Genomic DNA, 24,946 nt, shown 5'->3' with positions numbered 1-24,946 from the left:
AATATGCATGTGAGAGCAGCATCTTCCCTGTGTGAAGTCACTGTAAACTATTGGCTGAATGAAGCTGAATACCTTCCGGGGCGGCTGTGGTTCAGTGGGGAGAGCAGTTGTCTTGCAATCGGGAGGTTGTTAGTTCGATTCCTGTCTCCCCCTGTCTGCATGTCGAAGTGTCCTTGGGCAAGACACTGAACCCCGAACTGCCCCCAGTGGATGGACTGAGTGCCTTGCATGGCAGCTGCCTCCACTGGTGTGTGAATGTGTGTGTGAATGGGAGAATGTGTTAATGCAGTGTAAAGTGCTTTGGGCTCTGTCAATGCAGTGTAAAAAGTGCTATATAAGTGTAGACCATTTACCATTCCATAATAGTAACCAACCAAATAGCTATTAAAAGACTATAAATGTTATTTTAAGTGAGAATACATAATGAATGTGTTGAAACCTTATTTTTCACTATTCCTATAAATGCTGCATCGTCTAGATAGTTTCCTCTTTTGAGACCAATCTAGGGCTGTAACATAAGATCAACATTCATAAAACTGTGTGAATTTTGGTACTGTGAGGCCAGAAGAGCAAAATACAGTCACAAAATGCAGTTTTGTTTCGGGAGTTAAATTTTTTTTCCCTCTTTTGTCCCCCTTGAAGGTCTACCAATTATAACCCCGATTTGCACCCTGCTGGGGCTCACCGCAAGCCACGGGCAAAAGCAAGCAATGACTGAGGAAATGTACAATGTCACTGTTCACAAGTTGAGAGATGAGTTTCATGTTCCAGTTTCTGAACGCACAAGAATCCAACGAAATGCATGAGTGCGTCTCTGGAGAAATCAAGGGGTCTGTTCTCTCAGTGAGGATGGGCAGACACTGCTGTGTGCCGGCAAGCCAGTCATTTTGCATTCTAATGTTGACTGCATTGTTCAAAAGGGTCTAGATGATACCAAGGGTTCTGGAGCAAGAACATTGTGCAAACGACTGAAAAGACATCATACTGGTATAAGTGAAAGAAATTTGCAGAAAATCTTGAACAAAACCGATTGCTACCAACTTCAAAATGCAAAATGTCTGAAGAAGCCACCTTTGATGACCATTCTAGCCAAAGAAGTGCAAGATCAACACCAAATTGACCTGTTGGACATGGGAAAATGAAAGCTGGTTATGGTCAGGCGGTATATCGTTACATCCTCACAGTGATGGATGTGTTTAGTCGTTACATATGGCTGGAACCATTGAAAAGGAAAAGCAGTGTTGAAATTGCCAAACATCTGAACAACCATTTACTGTGAACATGGGCCACCCAAAGTGTTACAACATGACCAAGGGAGTGAGTTTAAAGGGGCGGTGGAAATTCTAATGCCATCTCTGCAAGTGAAAATAGTTGAAAGCTCACCGTATCATCCACAAAGCCAAGGAAAGGTTGAGAGGACACACAGGTGGCTTTGAAAGAAGATAATGTGTGATCTGGTGAAATTTCAAAGGAAAGGACTGAACTGGGTCAAGCACCTACCTGGATACTCAAGAGTGCTAAATGAGGATCTTAAAGAACTTTTGGGCTGAGGTCTCCGTTTGAAATATACTATGGAAGAAAAAGCAACAGCATCAAGCATCCTTTATGCGGCTCTCCATCTTCTGTTCATAAAGAGTTTGTGAGGAATCAACGTTCAACTTTCCCACCCTTGAGAAATTGAGAAAAATGTGATGCTTAAACAAAAAAGAGTGAGAAGAATGGCACAGAAAGCCTCTGACGCGTAACGTCGATAATACATTCTATATATGCTATATAATATAGCACTGTTTACGCTGTAAAACTGTACTTAATGACCTCGTTTAGAATTAATTATGGACGTTACGCGCTCAGGACACTTGGATTACAGCGGACGAGCAGTATGAAGGAAAATGGGCATGTTTTGTGTACATTATGAACCTTTTTCTTTCGGGCTCGGTCGCTCCCTGTTTGTTGACAACAAAAAATCCCCCAGGACCTCCAGCTGCATTTGAGACATCAAAAAAAATGCTCCAGAGTGTTTCTCAGCATGAGGGTGAGTAGAAAATGAGGCCAAATCATTTTTTGGGTGGAGTATTCCTTTAAAAACCCAAGACAGCACAACCAAAGAGAGGCCTAAATCCACTTTTGTTTCAGAACACACACACACACACACACACAGACTCGAAGAATTTACGTCCATGGAGTTAAGCATTCGCTATGACCCGGACCCGGATGGAAATTGCCAGTTTGCAGTCATGACTGACCAGCTATCAACACTTGAGATATTGAGATCACCAGAAACCTTGAGAGAGGAAATTGCCCAAGATCTCAGGAATTATTCCTATAATGGAAATGGAACATATTTGCTCAGCTTTGTCGAGGGCAATGATTGGGATGGATACTTGGAGAGAATGGCCCAAAGTGGAACACATGGTGACCACATCACATTGCAGAGATCATCTGACATTTTCCAGGTCCAGTTTCTCATAATTTCTTCTCTGGGAATCAGTGCCACCACTATTGTATCAGAGTCAAATATATATTCTCACAACAATCCAGTGCTCGTACTTGGTCATGTGGCAGAGGGACATGGAGAGGTTTGCGGGATTGGTTGCTCCATTTGTGGAACATATCTTGGATGCTCAAGCAGGACAGTTATATGACAGTAACACACTTTCACCTCTCCAATGTGCCTCTATCTCCACTTGAGTCTGACCCACCTCTCCACCCTCAGTCTCCACTAGTCTGACCCACCTCTCCACCCTCAGTCTCCACTAGTCTGACCCACCTCTCCACCCTCAGTCTCCACTAGTCTGACCCACCTCTCCACCCTCAGTCTCCACTAGTCTGATCCACCTCTCCACCCTCAGTCTCCACTAGTCTGATCCACCTCTCCACCCTCAGTCTCCACTAGTCTGACCCACCTCTCCACCCTGATGAGCCTGTCCTGAATGCACCCTCTGTTCAGCCTGTCCTACCAACTGAAATGTTTCAGTCCATTATCCAGACGGCCCTTGAGGATGACATGTCAATTCCTGGGACATTCGACAGAGTGACTCAACATTTTAAAGACATTTCAGATGGATTTCATCCATCACTCTATCTGCGGGAAACATTAAGCCAAAGCCTTGGATTGGACGTCGTTGGAGAGCACACAATTAGTGTACAAAGACTGTACAAAGCAGCAGGGTGCTTTAGTGGCGTGGCATTAAAACTGAAAGAACTGCTCGGAAAGCATCCCAAGTGGTTCATGGCCTGGCTGATAATGAAGCATATCAGACATGGACAATTTGAAATTACAGATATATTTGGGAAATAGAAATTATGTTGACTTTTTGCACTACAGTAATTTTTTCATCAGTCAGTTGATCAGCAAATTGTTTGTTTAGCCCATTGAGGTAATTTCCTTTTTTTGTTTCTGTTTTTTATAATTTTATAATTTTTTCTCTTCTTCTTGGTTGTGTTGAAGCGCCCAGCCTGGAGGTGCAGCTCTGTTTCTGCTGTGTGACTCTCACATGTTTGTGCACATCATCGTGCAATGTGCACGTGATTTGATGCATGTGCATCCACACTGTAGGTTATCTAGGTGGTGTTTTAATAACAAGAATGTAACTAAGAGCTGCTTTATTTACAGCAGAAGTTGGGATTTTATTTAGTTGAAATGCATCCAGCCTTGAAGTGGAGATTTTTTACTTGTGTGTTATTTTCAGTGTTTGCAGACTGTTTGTGCCTAAAATTGTATAATTTTCTTCATCAGGGTGCAGCGGACCAGCAAGAAAGCAACTGTGATCTTCTTTTCACTTGTCTCTTCTCATGCTTGGTTGTGTTCATGCATCCAGCCTTGAGGTGCAGCTGTTTTGTTCTGTTGTTGCTCTCCATCAGGGTTTCCCTGCTTTGTTCCTGGAGAGTCTCTGTCCTGTGGGTTTGAGCATGCTGCTTGTCTCAAGACAAAGTTGAACTCAAGATTATGTCTTCATTAATCAGCAGACACCGTCATTGCATTCGTCTGTCGATGAAGTCAGAGGTGTTGAAGCAGGGAGAGAGCTACAGCATGCTGGACAGGGGCTCTGCAGGAAGAGCGTTGGAGAAAACTACTCTCCAGTGTTTGCTATCAGTTGCTGCTGCACATAATCACACAATGTGCATGTGAATTCATGCACATGTACCCATGCTGTAGGTTATCTATGTGGTGTTTTACCATCAAGAATGTAAATCAGTGGCTTTATTGACAGCAGAGGTTGGGACTTTAGTCCTGTTGATTCATCCAGCCTTGAGGTGCAGGTGTTATTTACTGCTGTTACTTCACATTCACTACGCTGTGGAATATTAATGCAAAATGACCAGATTGAGTTGTTTATGCGAAGATTGCTAAGACGGAACTACTTACTAAACATGGCGTCTGGGCGTAGTGATTTCAAAAGAAAAAGTAGTTCCCAGTATTTGCTTCAGTGTCGTAACGCTACAGTATTATTTGTTGGTGTTCCACAGCGTAGTGAATGTGTGGATTATAACGTGTCCACCAAAGTGTTTTGGGGTTGTTGGATTGTGTATTTGATGAGTTTGACGAGGGGGAACAAAAATACCATCCACTTCCATTGTGTCCGTCCTGAAAACCTTCCCCGACTCACCTCTGAATAAACAACAGCTCGCCCTCACAGAAACAGTAAGTCTGCTGTTTGAATTGACTAAGGAATTGCGCTAAATGGGCCAATTTGCCAAAATGTTGAAGTATCGCTTTAAAAAGCCAGTAATGGTTTACTTGAATTGAGCATCTTTTTAACAGGCAGCTTTTGTCCTCTTTAAGGTCATGATCCAGGGGTTTAGAAAGCACACACACACACACACACACACACATCAAATGTGTGTATTTCAGGGGTGAGACCATACGATCAGTACAGACGGCTGTGGTATTGAAGGGATGAGGCAGGATATTTTGTGTACAGTCACGTCATGGGGATCAGTTTCGGTATGGGGACAAAAAAGTCAGTCCCCAATAGGGAAACCATTAAAAACCAGTGGAGGAGCTGCTCTGAATGTGCCTCTGCAGTTTTTAGAATTGGCCCAGAACCCATGCTCCCACAGGGTTTTACATGCTATTGCACTCACTGCTCCACACACACACACACACACACTGATCCCCACATTTTCATAGCCCCGCCCCACTTCCTGGTCCACAAATGGAGGGATTTTGAAATCAAAACAGTGTGACAGGTAGTCGTCCACTTTTATGGAAAAATCATCAGAGGATGTCAGCAAAAGAAGAAGGAGCAAAAGTACAACACAAGGTCAGCTAATTAGTATGAATGAACAAGAAAGTTAGATCTAGTGAAAAAAGATAGCTATTGAACTGTAAATGAGCTCAGCATAGCCTTGCATTTCCCTGAGTATTCACAATATAGCTGCATGTAAGTCAGTATTAGGGGTTTAAGCAAAGCAAAGGACTAAATCTTAACCCTAAATATTTAGAAAAAAGTCATTTTAACTTGTATTTGACCATAAAATTGTCACTCAAAAACAAGTCATACAGGCTGATTGCAGACTCATGCTTTACTAGATCTTCACAATATATGTGCATGTAATTCAGTCAGAGGGAATGCATGCATGAATGTATGCAGGTAATTAGTTCAAATTATTACAGAAACTAGAGAACTTAATTTTACCATATTTTCATATTAGGACTGCTTTTAATTCAGTATGATGGAGTTTATGAAAATTAAAGAAGAAAACTTTCAACTAACTAATTAAGTTGTGTGAGGGAATAAACACTGGAACTGCCACTGGATCAAATACAGCCACAGCTGTATTTGATCGTATGGAACTGTCTCTCAATAAAATATTCAAATCCCCAGTCTTTGACTTTTCAGAATGCCAGAAATGCTCTTTGGGACTGGTGTGATGGATCAGGTGTGATGGAGCACAGGACCTTTAAAACATGCAGGGCATGGACACTGTGCTTGTGAAACAGTGAGATTTCTAATAGTGTTAACGACTAAGAATTTTGACTGAATATAATGGAAATGTTCTGATCCTGTGTATTTTTGGTTTATTATCTTGTGTTGGCCTGGCTTCAGTTTGTTTTCTTAGTTTCTGTTTATTTCTGTGTCTGGTGATTTTCTGATTCCCCTGTTTCACTGTCGGTGTCTCCCCTGTCTCAGCTCTTTGTGTCACCTTGTTGTGGTTATTTTGGTAGATTCTGGTGTTGTCAGTGTCACTTCCTGTCTGTCTGCTGGCCCCGCCCTGATGTGCTTCACGTCTCACTGCTGTGCTCACCTGTGTTCTGTCTGCTCATCACTGCCTCACTATTTCTACTCCTGGCCTGTGTCTTGTCCTTGTCAGGTTGTGTGTTGTGTTCCCTGGTTTCTGCTCCCCGCTCGTCTCTCAGTTGTCTTCTTTTTACTTATTAGTGTCTTATTAGTAACTTTGGGTTCAGTATCACTGTTTAGGTTTTTGACTTCTCTGCCCTCATCGCAGCACTTTCTGTTTGAGTTTTGGTCATTAAAACCTTGTGTTCAGCCAGTCAGTTTGCCTTGTGTGTCTGCACTGAGGTCCTGCTTCCTGTCCCCGAAAACAGCAAACTCTTTTTTTTAATCTCTTTTCAGTTTGAAATGCCAGGACGGGTCAGCCCCCGACAAGATGCTACTCATCATGTTACTTCAAGAACTGATAAAACAGACATATTAGAAGGTGTTGCCTGATGTGGCATGCTGGGTAATAATTACATGATGCACAATATAGTGTGCACAAAGCATGTACAGTTATGACCAGATGATTATCAAATGCCAAACCTGAGCTGACATTAGATACGAGAAGGGCAGCAGTGATTGGTCAACATTAACGATGTCAACATGGCAGAATATGATGCTTCAAGTGTGATGTAAAAACTGAGAATCAAAGACCAGCAATGCAATTAAAGCCACAGGAGATCATTTGTTGTAGCAATACACTACAGGAAGTCAGGGCTACAGCATTCATGGATTAAAGGAAAAAAAAAAACAACACTTTTTTCTATAGTTTGTTTTTTTTCAAGCCAGATCACACATTGTCACATTTTAAAAATGGACCCATTTTCTGCTGTGCAGTTGCTTCCAAGGATTCAAGGATCTTTATTGTCAGTGCATTTCTGCAATGAAATTTTGTTGGCGCTCCAGAACAAAGACGACAAAACAAAACAAGCACTAAATATATATACAAATAAACAATATTTCAGTGTAAAAGCAATAGTGCAATAAAATGCAAAATCTGCATTAAAATATGCAATGAAAATCTTGATGTGAATGGCCGTTACACAACAAGTGAACATCATTATCAGTCAGTTTGAGAGCAGAGGGGTGTGGGAAGGAGGACATTTCATGGTGTGATGGAGGCAACAAGCTGTTCCTCAGCCTGGTAGTCCGTGCTCTGATGGCCCGAAGCCTCCTCCCTGATGGTAAGGGCACAAACAGGGAGTGTCCCGGGTGACTGGCATCCGTGGAGATGGACCATTGTAAACACCATCAAGTAAACACCATTGTGTGTACATCGCCATAGTCCAGTAGTCCTTTTCTTCTCCAATACAACATTTTACTTGTCAAATAAACTGGAACACTACACTGTTTAAACTATTTGCCTGTACCATGGAGTCATGGAAATCAAGCCCTGACTGCAGCTGGGTGCATTTACTTTTTAATTTCAATGAAAATGTTCATTAATTTAGCCTGTCCCTCATAAGAATCAGGTCAATAGAAACATGAAACACCCAGGACCACGAGCATTTTAAAGCAGGGAGGTGATTTTGATTTTTCTTATTGTCAGTTTGCATTTACTGAACTGTTTTTTATTCAATAAATAAAACTGATGAAATTGATTTGCAGGGCTTGACTCAGTTTGTCAACTCGCCATCATACAAATAATCATCTGTGTGTCTTTCCACTCCATGTTTAATCCCATCTTAGTACAGCGCCAACTAAAATAGAACAAATAAGCACCGTTGTGGCAGCATTAAAGAGCAATAAATGTTTTTCTTGTGCAAATGAATAGTGCTTGAATCCCTTCTGCTTTCTGGCAGTGAAACCAAATGCCTCCAGCATGGCTACACCTAGAATGTGTTGCTGAGTATCGGGGGGATGTGATCAGTGATGCAGAAGAAGAGTTTACCAGCCATCATGTGCTGCGTTGAGGTCTGCATTCAGGTGGAGAGGGAGGACCTGCTGGTCAGACTTCATTTGACCTGTTCAACATGACATTGGACTACATTAGAATATTGTGATGGTACTGTGATGTAGTGCAGTGTTTCCCAACCCTGGTCCTTGAGGCACACTGCCCTGCAGGTCTTGATGCTGTGACATTAAGTAAAGACTGATCAATGGTTTATTTCATCTCTGGTTCTAAAATGCTCATGTTCAGTATGTTTCTAGATCAGCAGCATCACAGCAGCAGACGTGGCTTTGTATGACTGTCCTCCCTCTTCTCCACCTCTGAGTCAGGTGGATGATGAAAGGCTTCCAAACAACTCTCTCCAAGAGGGACACATGCTGTGCTCATTGCTCTTTTGGACGCTTTTGAATTTACCACACTGTTTTTAAGAAGCTTCAATGAGGAACCGTCACATTCTTCTTCTCTGAGTGAATCGTGACTCTTCTTCTGGACACGCACGCTGGTTGAAGATAGATTAGAAGGGAAGGTTCACTCTCTGATGTTTTGTGCTTGAGGTTTGAGATTCTGTGTGCAGAACTGTTCCCTCTTTCTACACTGTCTAAAGTTGACTTGACGCTGATTGTTGGTTTCTTCTACTCTACAATGTTGTTTTCCTGAATGTGTTCCAGATGAGCAGCATTACAGCTCATGCCGTGGCTTCAGAAGAGTCTTGTCCTTCCTAGTCCAACTCCATCAGAACTTTACAAGACTTCAACTACTGCTGAAATACACTTCTTAGAGTGTGACAGTTAAGATAGTCATACAAAACATCTCAGAGCAGCCCAGAGTTTTCAGATAAGTGTATATGCTAGTGATATCTGCGAGCATATAAACAGCTGAATGTGGAGATTTCCATGCTGCTCAGTATGAATTTATCGAGATCCAATGCTTTAGATTCAATGCTGAGTGCAGCCAGACTTCATGGTCTCTTTTCTGTCAGTTGTATCGATGTTACTTTGTTCACATAAATCAAGTATTTCAGTCCACATTTCATCAAAAGACGTTGGACTACGATATTCCACCAGTGTCTCTTTGAGTGCTTCAGCAGACTGGAGCATGTCAGACAAATCTCTGGAGTCACTCTGGACTTTTCTGGAAAGAACAAGAGAGCCAGCAGCCGTTCCAACAGTGAAAAGAAGTTTCCTGCACCTGCCACACTTTGAACAGCGTCCACTCTAACCAGGTTTAAGCAGTGAGCTCCACAGTGAACACAGAAGGCAGTTTGGCTGCTTCTCTGATTTTTGCTTGGACACCTGCATGTGCCATCACAGCCCTGACCCACCAGGTTTCCCTGTACTCCAGCCCATGTCTCTCAAGGAGGTTAATAATCTTATCGCTTCAGGCAGCAGCATCCAAGAGTTCTGCCTCTTCAAACCCCAAAAACTCTCATGAACCTCACCACTGTAATGATATCGCAAAACAAACGACATTTGCTCCTTTTTCTGAACATCTCTAGTTTCATCAACCATAACTGCAGACTGCTTGATCATTTTAACTTCCTGTTTGATTTCCTCTTTAACCACTGCAGCCAGGCTTTAAGTATTTCATTTTGTATAGTTTTACTCGTGTATTTTGCGTTTTTAGCATGTTGTTCAAGTCTTTTTTAATGAAGGGGTTATGGTTACCCAGCAGGTCCAGCACAGACAGAAAAACACCTTTTTCTTCTGAGTCCTGAGACTCCCTGTGCCCTCGCTGTGCTGAGTTTTCTGTGGCTGGTAAAACTAAAATCTCTGCACGTGTTTTGATGCAGAACTGACAGAACAGTGTGCTGCATCCCTGGACTGAGAGTCCATGGACTGAGGATACTGTTGGTTTGTTCGATTTTGGAATTTAAACAGCAATACTTCTAAAATGCAGTGTACACAAAATATTAATCATCTGTTACTGACTGTACTTTAACATTTAAACGTTTTCCCAAGTACTTACATTGAAGCAAACATGAATATTTATTTGAAGAAATCTAAACAACAGCTGTTAAACTGATTGACAGAAAAATGTCCATTTCAGTAACTGTCCATGTTAAGATGTAACTTGGTAAATGATGCAGAAACAACTTCCACCATGAGGACCAGCTCTACCGGAGGCTCAGGCACTGTCCTCTCCCTTTCCTGACATCTCCTTCTGGTGGCGCTCTCCTCCCTCCACATGCTCTCCCTCCTCCTGTCCATGGTAACCTTGGCCAGATGTTCTTTGCTCGTCTCTCTCTTCCTCCAGCTGGTCTTTATCTTCACCCGCTACTTCCACCTCATGCTTCTTTCTCTCTCTCCTCTCCTTGTCTTCATCCTCTCTCTCTCTCCTTCCGCCTCATGTTGTACTTCATTTTGTCCTTCTCTGACCTTGAAAGAATTGGACATGTTCCATTTCAGAGGATTCAAAGTAAACTTACGAGGTTCCCCTTTCCAGAACCTGAATCAGTATTCAGTGTGTTTCTAAGCTCTGATGTGTGGATCTCTGTCTGTGTTTCTATGCCAGCAGGACACACGGGGCTGTTTCAGTTGGATTCGGTGGGTTTTTAGCAGAAACTCGGCCACTTTGGACTCTGATTGTTCCTCCTGGGATCGTCTTTTCAGCCTGAAGCAGAGCTCACACTCACACACACTCACACACACACCCAGTCCCATTAATGAGGTGAGTAGCAGCGGACCAGACGGATTATAAAGAACTGGTCGCCGCCTGTGAGCCTCTAATACCAGATCCTGGTTTTTACCTCTTTCCTCCAGCCTTCCTCCTCTCTCCTGATTGGCGCTCTCTCGCTCTGCGCCTCTCCCAACAAAGAAGTCTGGAGTCGCTCTCGCGCTCAGGCAGTAGGGGTGGAAAGAACCCTATGAGACAGGTTGTTGTGTTGTTATTGTTGTTGTTGTGTTGTTGTGTTGTAGGTCTGTGGGGTGGACCTCAGGTTGTTGTGTTGTTGTTGTTGTAGGTCTGTGGGGTGGACCTCAGGTTGTTGTGTTGTTGTGTTGTAGGTCTGTGGGGTGGACCTCAGGTTGTTGTGTTGTTGTGTTTAGGTCTGTGGGGTGGACCTCAGGTTGTTGTGTTGTTGTGTTGTAGGTCTGTGGGGTGGACCTCAGGTTGTTGTGTTGTTGTTGTAGGTCTGTGGGGTGGACCTCAGGTTGTTGTGTTGTTGTGTTGTAGGTCTGTGGGGTGGACCTCAGGTTGTTGTGTTGTTGTGTTGTAGGTCTGTGGGGTGGACCTCAGGTTGTTGTGTTGTTCTGTTGTAGGTTGAGAGAAGAAACACACACATACTGACTGACTCATTGACTGAACAGCAAATCTAACTGAAGACAACCAGTAAAGGAGAGAAAGAGAGTTTGACTGTCAGTGATCGACTTTTATTACTTTATGATGGAACATTTCAAGAAACACCACAACAATGAAACCACAACAAACACCAGATCACAGAAGAAATCACATCTTCAGTGGAGCTAAACTCCTCCCACGTTATGATAGGCTCCTCCCATTTTCTGATAGGCCCCTCCCACCTCTTATAGGCCCCTCCCACCTTCTGACAGGCTCGTCCTCCTCCCTGCTGTCAGAGACAGAGACGTCCTTCCTACAGAGGACACAGACTCACTGAAGAATCAAAGTACAACAACATGGAACCACCAAGTCCAAATCCAGCACATAGAGGTTGAGTGAATGTGGTGTTGACGGTGTAGAGGAGGATCAGAGAGTCAGAGGAGACTCTGAAGAAGGACAGAGAGCCAGCAGGACAGTCCACATACACTGCTACTCTACCAGAGGGGGGGGAGGAGGAGGAGGAGGAGGAGGAGGAGGAGGAGGAGAGGGGTGTGTCTCTGTCATTGTGCCAGACAGAGTAACGTCCATAACTGCATTCCAGACTCCAGGACTGATGATTCCCTCCAAACCAACACTCCCTACTGCATCCTTTCCTTCTGATTCCTCTGTAACTCACTGATATAAAAACCTCTCCGCTCCACTCGACCTCCCAGTAACATCGACCACTCAGATCATTTCTACACAGCAGCTGAGTCCAGTTAAATCTGTGAGGATGATGAGGATACGGCTGCTCTTCCTCCACATATGTCACCTTCCTGTTGTTGTTGGACAGTTTGAGCTTTCTGCTCATTGAGTTTTCATCCAGTTGAAGTTGAGAGAAATCTGATGGAGAGAAAAAGAGTTCAGTCCTGATGTGACACATGTGATGGATTTGTTGTTTGTGGACTTCCTGACATGTTGTTGACGGAGAGAAAGTTTGATGAGGACACTTTTTGTCAGGCTTCTCTTGTCAGGAATGTTTGAATGAATCCAAAGCTTTGATTGAAAGACAAACGGACAGTGATGAGTCCAACTTACACTTCCTCAGTCCAGGTTTGAGCCTCTGCTGTCCACCATGGTCCACCCTGCAGGGAGAGAGACAGGAGAGAGAGAGAGAGAGAGAGAGAGAGAGAGAGAGAGAGAGAGAGCTTTAACCAGCACTGTCTCTGGTCAGTTGTCTTCAGCTGAAATACATTTGAAAACACAAGAGAGGAAGGAATAAAAAGAGACTAAACAAACACTAATGTCTGTCAGTTGAATAAAACATTGAACGGCAATGAACAGCAGGAAGCTGAGACGGAGCAGGACAGAACAAAGACAGAGACAACACTAAACAGACTGGGGTGAGGGACAGAGACAGAACACCATAGACAGATGAGACCATTGAAAGACTGAAACATGAGGTGAGGCAGACACACACACACAGGTGGGACTGACAAAGCACACAGGGATGGACGAGGACACAGAAGAGGACGAGTGACCTGGACACCCCGACCGGGACAGGAGAAAGTTACCAAGAGTGGTTCTAATCATAGTTTTTTTTTTCTTTTATAACAGAGTTTTTCCTTTCCAGAGTCACTGTTGTTCATTCTTGGGTTTTCTCTGTGAAAGTGCTGAGAAATTACTGTGTTGTACTTGGTGGGATATGAATGAAGCTGAATTGAATAGAATTAAACTATAAAAATCTCAAATGAAGTTGGGTGAAACCTTCTCATTCTCAAGTCGTTCTGAAGTCTGTGATGATGCTGTTCAACATTAAACAGGCTTCTCATCCCAGAGTCTTTCCAACCAGCCTGATCATCAACTGGAGACATTGTGAAGAACATCTCAGTCTCCATGAGGAGCTCCTGCTGTGTGTCCATACCTGAGAGTCTCCAGGGAGCAGTGTGGATCCTCCACTGCTGCTGACAGCTCCTTCACTCCTGAGTCTCCTGGATGGTTGTAGCTCAGGTCCAGCTCTCTCAGATGGGAGGACTTGGATCTCACAGCTGAGACCAGAGAAGCACAGCCTTCCTCTGAGACCAGACACCCTGACAGACTGGAGACACAAACATGGCTGCATCAAGTCAAGAAGCAAGAAGGAAGATCCTCCACATGATCAAGCAGCAGCTGGATCCTGACCTGAGAGCTTCCAGTTTACAGTGAGGACTCTCCAGTCCAAGAGACAGACGCTTCACTCCTGAATCCTGCAGGTCGTTGTTACTCAGGTCCAGATGTGTCAGACTGGAGGACTGAGAGCTGAGAACTGAGGACAGAGCTCCACAGCTTCTCTCTGACAGACCACAGCCGCTCAACCTGAAGAAGAAGCAACAATGAAAACCACATCAGTGTTTGGTTCGCTTTAGAAAGTCCCACCAAGCCATTAAAGAGGAACTGATGTTAATACTTTTAAAACACCGATAGGGTTTGATGGTGGAACTGAAAAATGGCAAGTCAGAGATGACTCGATCCTCACATAATACTGCTCTACATCCAGTCATGGCTCATCTAGAATGTTAGGTTTAAGCCATTCAGTGATATATTGCAGCTTGCTCGCTATGAAGTAATTATTGAAGTTAGGTAAGTCTCGTCCACCTCTGTCTTTAGTCTGTTGTAATGTCTTTAAACTGATACTTGATGATATTATCGTATTATTATTAAAAGAGATATTCCAGATATTTGTGGATATATAAGAGTGCAGTGATTTAAACCAACCAGACGACAGTTTGGCTGGTATCATTAAGAATAGATAGTTAACTTTAGGTACAATCATCATTTTAAGAGTGGAAACCCTCCCCATAAGAGATACAGGTAAGTGTCTCCACCCTCAGAGGTCATGTTCTATTGATTTCAGGAACGGAACATAATTTAGTTTTGAAAGTTATGATATCCTGGGAGATATGTTTTGACCTAAATATCTGATGTATATGGATTATGCTTCAATGTCATGACTTTTTTCTTTTTATCAAACACAAGTGTGGAAGTAAAATCCAGCCATGATTCATTGTCTCCAGCTTGCTTGAACAGAAAAGCCAGAAGATCTTCTTCTTCATGTGAAATGTCAGAGTAGACAACGGCTCATTGCAGTCCTCCAGTATTAGCTTTAGCTTCAGCATTAGTATTACTGTTGGCATTGGTATTAGCAACTTTCGAATGTTCATTTTTGTTGTTGCTGAAGGAATAGAAATGTTTTTGTTTTTTCCTCAAAAAAGAAAAAAAAAAAAAAAAAAGACTTGTCACTGTTTTTCCAGTAATGTTTTCTCTGCCCCTCCAGCTCCTGGCCCCTCCAGCTCCTGCTCAGCCTCTGCATGACTCCCATGTTCTCCTCCTCTTCTTCAGCCTGGACATCCTCTTCCTCTGGTTCTGCTGGCCATGGCACCCAGCCAAACAGCCACTCACACCGTAATCACCCCCCTCCACCCCCCTGAACCCCACAGTGCTTTACAACAGCTGTGATGAGGAGAACAGAGATGAAGACCAATGTTTTCAGAGAAGACGCTCATCCAGTCAGCAGAGAGAGAGAGAACACAGGGAGAACATGCAAACTACACAGAAGGACACCAGGCTCTGGCTGGGGTTTGAACTCAGGACCTTGTTGCTGTGAGGCAGCAGTGCTGACCACTGCTCCACCGTGTAGCCCTATCCAAAGGTTTAGTGTATTTCCAGTGTCTAGAACCTGCAGGGAGATTCAGCTTTTTTCCTCTGCTTTCTATAAAGAGTGACGGAGCGGCCCATCACTGACTGTGGACAGCATGCTACATGCTACATGCTACATGCTACATGCTACATAGCAAACATGTGACTACTTCCTGGTTCTCTCACAAACCTCACTGATTCCCCTCAAACAGTGCTGGAGTTCAGTTGAGGGTTCACTCTTGACAGTCCTCCTCCTGCACATCGGCCCTCATACACTGACCCTCCAGACCACACACACTCACCAGATGCTGCCAGTCAGACATGGAGGCTCAAACAGGGCTGCTCCTACAGCCTCGGTCTGATGGGTCACTGGGTGGGGAAATGGCCACCCGACCAGCTGCTGTGGATTTCCTGACCAGTTCTCTATATTCTATGTTCTTCAAGTGTTTAATGTGGGGAAAGGAACTGAAAGGTTCCGCTCCATCATATCTGTTTGGATCATGTATGTGCCACTGCACTCAAGTCTAGTCAGAATTCTATTTCCTCCCTCCTGACCACTAGACAGCGCTGCTGAAAGCACTGAATGTTCCCTTGGTTCATGCACAGTTCCAGTATGGAAACCAACAGACGTCACTTGTGACCCCTGGCTGGCCCCTGGGTAATACAGGAAAAGCAGTAAGTTGTGGTGTCCAACCCCTGGTTGGGGTCGTTCTTTCTTCTGGTGTTCAGTTGGCGTCCAGCTTGAAGATTACAGGACGAGGCTGCTGGGCATCATGAGGCTCCGTCTGCTGGAAGCCTTGAGACCGTGTTGGTCAGAGCAGCATCGGCCCTGCTGAAGCAGGCCACACACACACTTTAACATCTGACAGATCATGCACACCCATTTTCTGACCACACCACACACACACCCATTCTCTGACCACACCACACAGACACACATTCTCTGACTGCCCATGCAGAATCTCGTCCTCCAAGACAAAACTTTACCAGCCCATCATGCCTGCAGTGACACCTGGATATGAGGGTTTCCACTCTGAGACTGAACCTTGCTCTTTTCCCACAGGTGCTGTCAGGTCTACAGTCTATTCAGCCTATCAGGCTCACATGTTATGGCTCCCTATTGAGTGTCCTTGAGACAGGGAGGAACTGTAGATTCCAGTAAGAACCCTGGGATGCTATATTGATGCTACCATGGGCATTTGTTCCTCTGAACAGCGTTGGTCTGTTATGGAGGTCCTGATGGAGGCTCTGCTCTCTCCAAGCAGCTCTAATTCCACTGGATCGTGGATTCCTTTCACCAGGATCAGAGAGTCAGAGGAGACTCTGAAGAAGGACAGAGAGCCAGCAGGACAGTCCACATACACTGCTACTCTACCAGAGGGGGAGGAGGAGGAGGAGGAGGAGGAGGAGGAGGAGAGGGGTGTGTCTATGTCATTGTGCCAGACAGAGTAACGTCCATAACTGCACTCCAGACTCCAGGACTGATGATTCCCTCTGTTACAGCTGCTGCCTTTGTGTGTCATGGGTTTGATCCTGTTTGTCTCCCCCAGGTGTCCAGTTGTGGTGTTTTTCTTTCCTTTCCCAGCCTTCAGCCAAGACCTCACCTTTCCAGCCAGCAGCCATCCTGGACACCTGTCGCCAATCATCCCATCAGCCGATCAACCAATCAACCTCCAGTCCTGCCCCTATATATTGTTTTGCACCCTGTGTTTCTGGCCGTCTGTCTGTCTGTGAGAGAGAGATCACTGCATCTCTTGGAGAGCATTTTGACGCTTTGACTAAAGTTTGAGACATCTTGTTTTTGCCCTCCTCAGCCAAAGCTACTATTTGAGGACTTATTTTTGTTCAACCCTGCCTGTCCCCACCTAGTGTGTTTTGTAGTCAACCCCATTCTCTGTATTGTCTTCTTCCCTGGAGAAGGGCTCCAGGTAAGACACCCCGGGGTCTACATTTCTGCACGTAGGTGACTTTCTGTATATACACACTAGGTAAGTGTGGGCGGCTGCCACGACCTTCTGTAGCAGGTAGGTAAGGTTCAGGCATAGTTAGTGAGTTAGGGCTAGTCACTGGTTAAGATAGTTAGGGTCATAGGGTTGAGGTGTAGGAGAAGATTAGGGTTTCTGTGTTTAGTGGCACCGCCCACAGGCCCTTCTCCTAACGTCCGCCTGCCCTCCATTAGCTCTCCCCATTTTTGCTGTTTGCCAGATTTTTTTGTTTAGGCTCATTACATTTTGTTGTTTAAAGCCTGCTGGCTGCATTCTGGCATTTTTGTTGTATCTTGTGAGTTTGTTTGTAACGTTGCTTCTGTTTAATTATCTTTTGTTATATAAATTCCCTTTTCCTTTGGGAAAAGGCCACCCAAACTCTTTTGTGCTGCACCTTGCTTCGTCCGCACACCTCCTGAAGCATTTACATCAGCCAGTAGGCCTGCGCATAAGCGTTGCGTTTCCACCCCCCGCTCCCAGCTTGGCCATCTATAACATCTAAAGGGGGGGAACGTAACACCCTCCAAACCAACACTCCCTACTGCATCCTTTCCTTCTGATTCCTCTGTAACTCACTGATATATAAACCTCTCCGCTCCACTCGACCTCCCAGTAACATCGACCACTCAGATCATTTCTACACAGCAGCTGAGTCCAGTCAAATCTGTGAGGATGATGAGGATACGGCTGTATCATTCACCATTCTTGTCAGGTATTGAAAAACCCTCCACCATGTGGTGTGTGCTGCCACTCCACCAGAGCAGTGTCCACACTTTGGCCCCCCCTGAGGGGAGGACCCTCTATGTGCTGCTGCCTCCTGGGCGACGCCGGCACCTTTTTCAAGGTGTTACAGCATGAACGCCGCCACTCCCCATCCACTGGGTGTGGTCCTGGACTCTGCAGAGGCCTCTGAGTGAGATTGGTCCCTGGGTTTCCTCCTGACTATACTGGTATACATCATTCAGTGCTTTCAGCACCACCTTCTGGTGGTCAGGAGAGATGAACAGTTCGATGAATCCCAGATGACCGCCAGAGCATTCTGTCACTTAGAATTCTCGCAATCACGTTAGAAGACTTTGAATGAACTGATCCAGGGGTTGGACCCCAGAACTTTTTGCTGTTTCTGGGTCACCCAGGGGTCACAAGTGATGTTTGTACACATATTGAATGTCAAGATGTCACAATGTTCCATTGAGATGTTCTACAGATGTTCTGCAGATGTGAGGAGGAGAACAGAGAGTGATGAAAATCATTTAATAATCATGTCAGAACCTGAGAGTCTCCAGTGAGCAGTGTGGATCCTCCACTGCCGCTGACAGCTCCTTCACTCCTGAGTCTCCTGGATGGTTGTAGCTCAGGTCCAGCTCTCTCAGATGGGAGGACTTGGATCTCACAGCTGAGACCAGAGAAGCACAGCCTTCCTCTGAGACCAGACACCCTGACAGACTGGAGACACAAACATGGCTGCATCAAGTCAAGAAGGAAGAAGGAAGATCCTCCACATGATCAAGCAGCAGCTGGATCCTGACCTGAGAGCTTCCAGTTTACAGTGAGGACTCTCCAGTCCAAGAGAGAGACGCTTCACTCCTGAATCCTGCAGCTCGTTGTTACTCAGGTCCAGATGTGTCAGACTGGAGGACTGAGAGCTGAGAACTGAGGACAGAGCTCCACAGCTTCTCTCTGACAGACCACAGCAGCTCAACCTGAAGAAGAAGCAACAATGAAAACCACATCAATGTTTGTCATGGACTCAGTTCTACATCTCTGACTTGGAGCATCACAAACACAGTGAGTGGAGGATGGAAAGCTGCTGCTCTGCAGCTCAGCTGAGACTGGAAACTTGAATCTGCCCACATGGAAAAGACATTTAAAAGCTTCTGAGAAGTTCCATCGATTCCAGTCATCAGTCTTCATGTTTTATATGGATTCTGCTTTTTTTTTTTTTTCATTCTAACCTGTCCTGTCAAGCATGGAAGCAGCAGAATGGGGGTCTGGCTGCTGTTATATGCCAGACAGATTTGCTTTTCCAACGGGAGCTTCTAAGTGTGAAGTTCCTCTTCTTAGCATGCATTTTTTTCTTATTATTATTAGGGACCGAGCCCCGGAAGGCAAGGTCTCTATTGTTTTTCGTCCGTTTGTTAGGGACCGAGTCCCAGAAGGCAAGGTCTCTATTGTTATTCGTTCGTTGATTATTAGGGACCGAGCCCCGGAGGGCAAGGTGGCCGCAGGCCACCTTGCCCGTAGGGCAAGGTCTCTATTGTTCTTCGTTCGTTTGTCGTTCTCGTCCTCCTCCTCCTCCTCCTCTATTATTAGGGACCGAGCCCCGGAGGGCAAGGTGGCCGCAGGCCACCTTGCCCGTAGGGCAAGGTCTCTATTGTTATTCGTGTGTTTCTCGTTCTCGTTCTCGTTCTCGTTCTTCTTCATTATTATACTGACCTACCAAGTAAACGCAAATTTGACCCCCTAAACATGCACGAAAACTCACCAAATTTGGCACGCACATCATGACCGGCGAAAAATTTTATAAAATGGAAAAAAAAACAACATCTGCTCTCTAGCGCCACCTAGATCCCAAAAAACGTCTAAAACAGTCGCTACGGCCCGCAGGAATGTCGTAGCGAGATCAAACCAACACTCACGCGTTCGTCTCATCGAGATCTACATTTCACGCGCTGACACCCCTGACCTAAATCCAACAGGAAGTCCGCTTTTTCCCTTTCAAAGTAAAATTTTGATCAAAATCACTCCTCACGAAAAAATTATCTCCTCCGAGACCGTTTGTTGTACAGACATAAGAGTCACGCGACGTGAAAGAGGACAAATTTCTCTACAAAAGTTGTGAACAACTTTGTCAAAAGTCTAACGGTGTGGATTTTATTAGCGTACAAAGTTGGAAGTCTGAAATCCTGCCTTGCTCCGGCCCTCATCCGTTATAATGGGGAAAAAAGGAAAAAAGTTGCCTTTTTTCAGCACCTGGAACAAGTGGCGACTGCAGCTAAACCGTGACTCCTATCAACAAACCGAGCACACGCAAAGTTCCAGCAGGTTCTCCCGAACAAGATGATGTAACATAAGTGGGGAAAATATCATGTTATATGTATGTTTTCACAGGTAAGAAAAGGTGTGCGCTCTGCATTTTTTTTGCTCTCAGTTATAATGGAGCCGGATGGGGAAAAATCTTGCGCTTCTCACAAACTGAGGCCTCTACGGTCCAAACTAAATGTCTGACTTCTCTGAAAGCCTCACCAACTGAAAGACAACAAATTTTCCTATCAAACGTGATATTTTTTGTTCAGTTTTGCCAAACAGCAAAGGAACAAGGAGCAGTTTTTTCCCCAAAAAAGACTTTTATTTTCTCCTCTCTCCACTCTAACTGAAATGACCATATATGGGCATACATTGCAGTTACACAGCTGACAGCAGCTGTCAATCAAACTCTGCCACTGATTGCCTTCATTCAGTGACTCTCAAAAGCAGCTGGGAGAAGCTAACAACTCCATGTTAGTGGATGGAACATGCTAACAACTCAATGTTAGTGGATGGGAGACGCTAACTACTCCATGTTAGTGGATGGGAGATGCTAGCTACTCCATGTTAGTGGATGGGAGATGCTAACTACTCCATGTTAGTGGATGGGAGATGCTAACTTCTCCATGTTAGTGGATGGGAGATGCTAACTCCTCCATGTTAGTGGATGGGAGATGCTAACTACTAAATGTTAGTGGATGGGAGATGCTAACAGCTCCATGTTAGTGGATGGGAGATGCTAACACCTACATGTTAGTGGATGGGAGATGCACTTACTCCATGTTAGTGGATGGGACATGCTAACTACTCCATGTTAGTGGATGGGAGATGCTAACTACTCCATGTTAGTGGATGGGAGATGCTAACAATTCCATGTTAGTGGATGGGAGATGCTAACAACTCTATGTTAGTGGATGGGACATGCTAACTACTCCATGTTAGTGAATGGGAGATGCTAACTACTCCATGTTAGTGGATGGGAGATGCCAACTACTCCATGTTAGTTGATAGGAGATGCTAACAACTCCATGTTAGTGGATGGGACATGCTAACTACTCCATGTTAGTGAATGGGAGATGCTAACTACTCCATGTTACTGGATGGGAGATGCTAACAACTCCATGTTAGTGGATGGGAGATGCTAACTACTCCATGTTAGTGGATGGGAGATGCTAACAACTCCATGTTAGTGGATGGGAGATGCTAACAACTCCATGTTAGTGAATGGGAGATGCTAACTACTCCATGTTACTGGATGGGAGATGCTAACAACTCCATGTTAGTGGATGGGAGATGCTAACAACTCCATGTTAGTGGATGACAGATGCTAAGAGCTACATGTTAGTGGATGGGAGATGCTAACTACTCAACGTTAGTGGATGGGAGATGCTAAGAACTCCATGTTAGTGGATGACAGATGCTAAGAGCTACATGTTAGTGGATGGGAGATGCTAACAACTCCATGTTAGTGGATGACAGATGCTAACAGCTACTTGTTAGTGGATGGGACATGCTAAGAAGTCCACTATTACAGATACTAACAGCTACATGTTAGTGGATGGGACATGCTAACAACTCTATGCTAGTGAATGACAGATGCTAACAGCTCCATGTTAGTGGATGGGAGATGCTAACACCTACATGTTAGTGGATGGGAGATGCACTTACTCCATGTTAGTGGATGGGACATGCTAACTACTCCATGTTAGTGGATGGGAGATGCTAACTACTCCATGTTAGTGGATGGGAGATGCTAACAATTCCATGTTAGTGGATGGGAGATGCTAACAACTCTATGTTAGTGGATGGGACATGCTAACTACTCCATGTTAGTGAATGGGAGATGCTAACTACTCCATGTTAGTGGATGGGAGATGCCAACTACTCCATGTTAGTTGATAGGAGATGCTAACAACTCCATGTTAGTGGATGGGACATGCTAACTACTCCATGTTAGTGAATGGGAGATGCTAACTACTCCATGTTACTGGATGGGAGATGCTAACAACTCCATGTTAGTGGATGGGAGATGCTAACTACTCCATGTTAGTGGATGGGAGATGCTAACAACTCCATGTTAGTGGATGGGAGATGCTAACAACTCCATGTTAGTGAATGGGAGATGCTAACTACTCCATGTTACTGGATGGGAGATGCTAACAACTCCATGTTAGTGGATGGGAGATGCTAACAACTCCATGTTAGTGGATGACAGATGCTAAGAGCTACATGTTAGTGGATGGGAGATGCTAACTACTCAACGTTAGTGGATGGGAGATGCTAAGAACTCCATGTTAGTGGATGACAGATGCTAAGAGCTACATGTTAGTGGATGGGAGATGCTAACAACTCCATGTTAGTGGATGACAGATGCTAACAGCTACTTGTTAGTGGATGGGACATGCTAAGAAGTCCACTATTACAGATACTAACAGCTACATGTTAGTGGATGGGACATGCTAACAACTCTATGCTAGTGAATGACAGATGCTAACAGCTACATGTTAGTGGGTGGACGTCTCAGTCGCTGGCCGGCGGGGAGGCTCGGTCCCGACCAATGCCGCTTGCGGCTTTAATTATACTTACGCCCAAATAAACGCGAATTTCACCCCCTAAACATGCACGAAAACTCACCACATTTGGCACGCACATCATGACCGGCGAAAAATTTTATAAAATGGAAAAATTGACCCCATCTGCTCTCTAGCGCCACCTAGATCCCAAAAAACGTCTAAAACAGTCGCTACGGCCCGCAGGAATGTCGTAGAGAGATCAAACCAACACTCATGCGTTCGTCTCATCAAGATCTACATTTCACGCGCTCACACCCCTGACCTAAATCCAACAGGAAGTCCGCTATTTCCCTTTCAAAGTAAAATTTTGATCAAAATCACTCCTCACGAAAAAATTATCTCCTCTGAGACCGTTTGTCCTACACACATAAGAGTCACGCGACGTGAAAGAGGACAAATTTCTCTACAAAAGTTGTGAACAACTTTGTCAAAAGTCTAACGGTGTGGATTTTATTAGCATTCAAAGTTGGAAGTCTGAAATCCTGCCTTTCTCCGGCCCTCATCCGTTATAATGGGGAAAAAAGGAAAAAAGTCGCCTTTTTTCAGCACCTCGAACTAGTGGTGACTGCGGCTAAACCGTAACTCCTATCAACAAACCGAGCACACGAAAAGTTCCAGCAGGTTCTCCCGAACAAGATGATGTAACATAAGTGGGGAAAATTTCATGATATTTGTATGTTTTCACAGGTATAAGTTGGTGTGCACCTTGCATTTTTTTCGCTCTCAGTTATAATGGAGCCGGATGGGGAAAAATCTCGCGCTTCTCACAAGCTGAGGCCTCTGGGGTCCGAACTAAAAGTCTGACTGCTCTGAAAGCCTCACCAACTGAAAGACAACAAATTTTCCTATCAAACGTGATATTTTTTGTTCAGTTATGCCAAACAGCAAAGGAACAAGGAGCAGTTGTTTCCCCAAAAAAGACTTTTATTTTCTCCTCTCTCCACTCTAACTCACATTACCATATATGGGCATGCATTGCAGTTACACAGCTGACAGCAGCTGTCAATCAAACTATGACACTGATTGCCTTCATTCAGTGACTCTCAAAAGCAGATGGCAAAAGCTAACTACTCCATGTTAGTGGATGGGACATGCTAACTACTCCATGTTAGTGGATGGAACATGCTAACAACTCCATGTTAGTGGATGACTGATGCCACCAGCTCCATGTTAGTGGATGGGAGATGCTAACAACTCAATGTTAGTGGATGGGAGATGCTAACTACTCCATGTTAGTGGATGGGAGATGCTAACAACTCAATGTTAGTGGATGGGAGATGCTAACAGCTCCATGTTAGCGGATGGGAGATGCTAACAGCTCCATGTTAGTGGATAGTAGATGCTAACAGCTACATGTTAGTGGATGGGAGACACTAACAGCTACATGTTAGTGGATGACAGACGCTAACAGCTACATCTTAGACAAAGGGAGATGCTAACAACTTGCATGTTCCTGGGTGGACGTCTCAGTCGCAGGCCGGCGGGGAGGCTCGGTCCCGACCAATGCCGCTTGCGGCTTTAATTATTATACGTCCCTCCGGTTTGAACCCAAATTTGACCCCCTAAACATGCACGAAAACTCACCAAATTTGGCACGCACATCATGACCGGCGAAAAATTTTATAAAATAGAAAAACAAACACCAACAACTCTCTAGCGCCACCTAGATCCCAAAAAACGTCTAAAACAGTCACTACAGCCCGCAGGAATGTCGTAGAGAGATCAAACCAACACTCACGCGTTTGTCTCATCAAGATCTACATTTCACGCGCTCACAACCATGACCTAAATCCAACAGGAAGTCCGCTATTTCCCTTTCAAAGTAAAATTTTGCTCAAAATCACTCCTCACGAAAAAATGATCTCCTCCGAGACCGTTTGTCGTACAGACATAAGAGTCACGCGACGTGAAAGAGGACAATTTTCTCTACAAAACTACTTCACAACTTTGTCAAAAGTCTAACGGTGTGGATTTTATTAGCGTTCAAAGTTGAAAGTCTGAAATCCTGCCTTGCTCCAGCCCTCATCCGTTATAATGGGGAAAAAAGGAAAAGAGTCGCCTTTTTTCAGCACCTCGAACAAGCGGTGACTGCGGCTAAACCGTGACTCCTATCAACAAACCGAGCACACGCAAAGTTTCACCAGTTTCTCCCGAACAATGATGATGATGTAACATAAGTGGGGAAAATATCATGTATCTGTAAGTTTTCACAGGTATGAAAAGGTGTGTGCTCTGCATTTTTTTGGCTCTCAGTTATAATGGAGTCGGACGGGGAAAAATCTCGCGCTTCTCACAAACTGAGGCCTCTACGGTCCAAAC

General features: G+C 44.6%; 3 protein-coding genes across 3 annotated transcripts in view; 2 read left to right on the top strand and 1 right to left on the bottom strand.

Moving 5' to 3' along the window:
* Positions 1 to 24,946, top strand: part of LOC115382179 (NACHT, LRR and PYD domains-containing protein 3-like) — a 1,352,480-nt gene that overhangs the window by 522,894 nt on the left and 804,640 nt on the right. The gene's annotated exons all lie outside the window — the stretch shown is intronic.
* LOC115382194 (NLR family CARD domain-containing protein 3-like) overlaps positions 1 to 24,946 on the top strand; it is a gene marked incomplete at its 3' end in the record, with an annotated part of 1,416,821 nt that overhangs the window by 728,014 nt on the left and 663,861 nt on the right.
* The window catches only part of LOC115381318 (NACHT, LRR and PYD domains-containing protein 3-like), a 70,929-nt gene that overhangs the window by 10,041 nt on the left and 35,942 nt on the right, over positions 1 to 24,946 (bottom strand). Inside the window, exons 10-13 of the mRNA XM_030082597.1 lie at positions 18,557 to 18,730; positions 13,549 to 13,722; positions 13,292 to 13,465; positions 12,491 to 12,512 (exon numbers count right to left, since the gene is read on the bottom strand). Of these exons, the coding sequence (XP_029938457.1) occupies positions 12,491 to 12,512; positions 13,292 to 13,465; positions 13,549 to 13,722; positions 18,557 to 18,730 (544 nt within the window). The remainder of the gene's footprint in view (positions 1 to 12,490; positions 12,513 to 13,291; positions 13,466 to 13,548; positions 13,723 to 18,556; positions 18,731 to 24,946) is intronic.

This window comes from Salarias fasciatus, chromosome 23 (assembly GCF_902148845.1).
Source record: "Salarias fasciatus chromosome 23, fSalaFa1.1, whole genome shotgun sequence".
Classification (NCBI taxonomy): domain Eukaryota; kingdom Metazoa; phylum Chordata; class Actinopteri; order Blenniiformes; family Blenniidae; genus Salarias; species Salarias fasciatus.
This window is presented reverse-complemented; position numbering and strand designations above follow the sequence as displayed.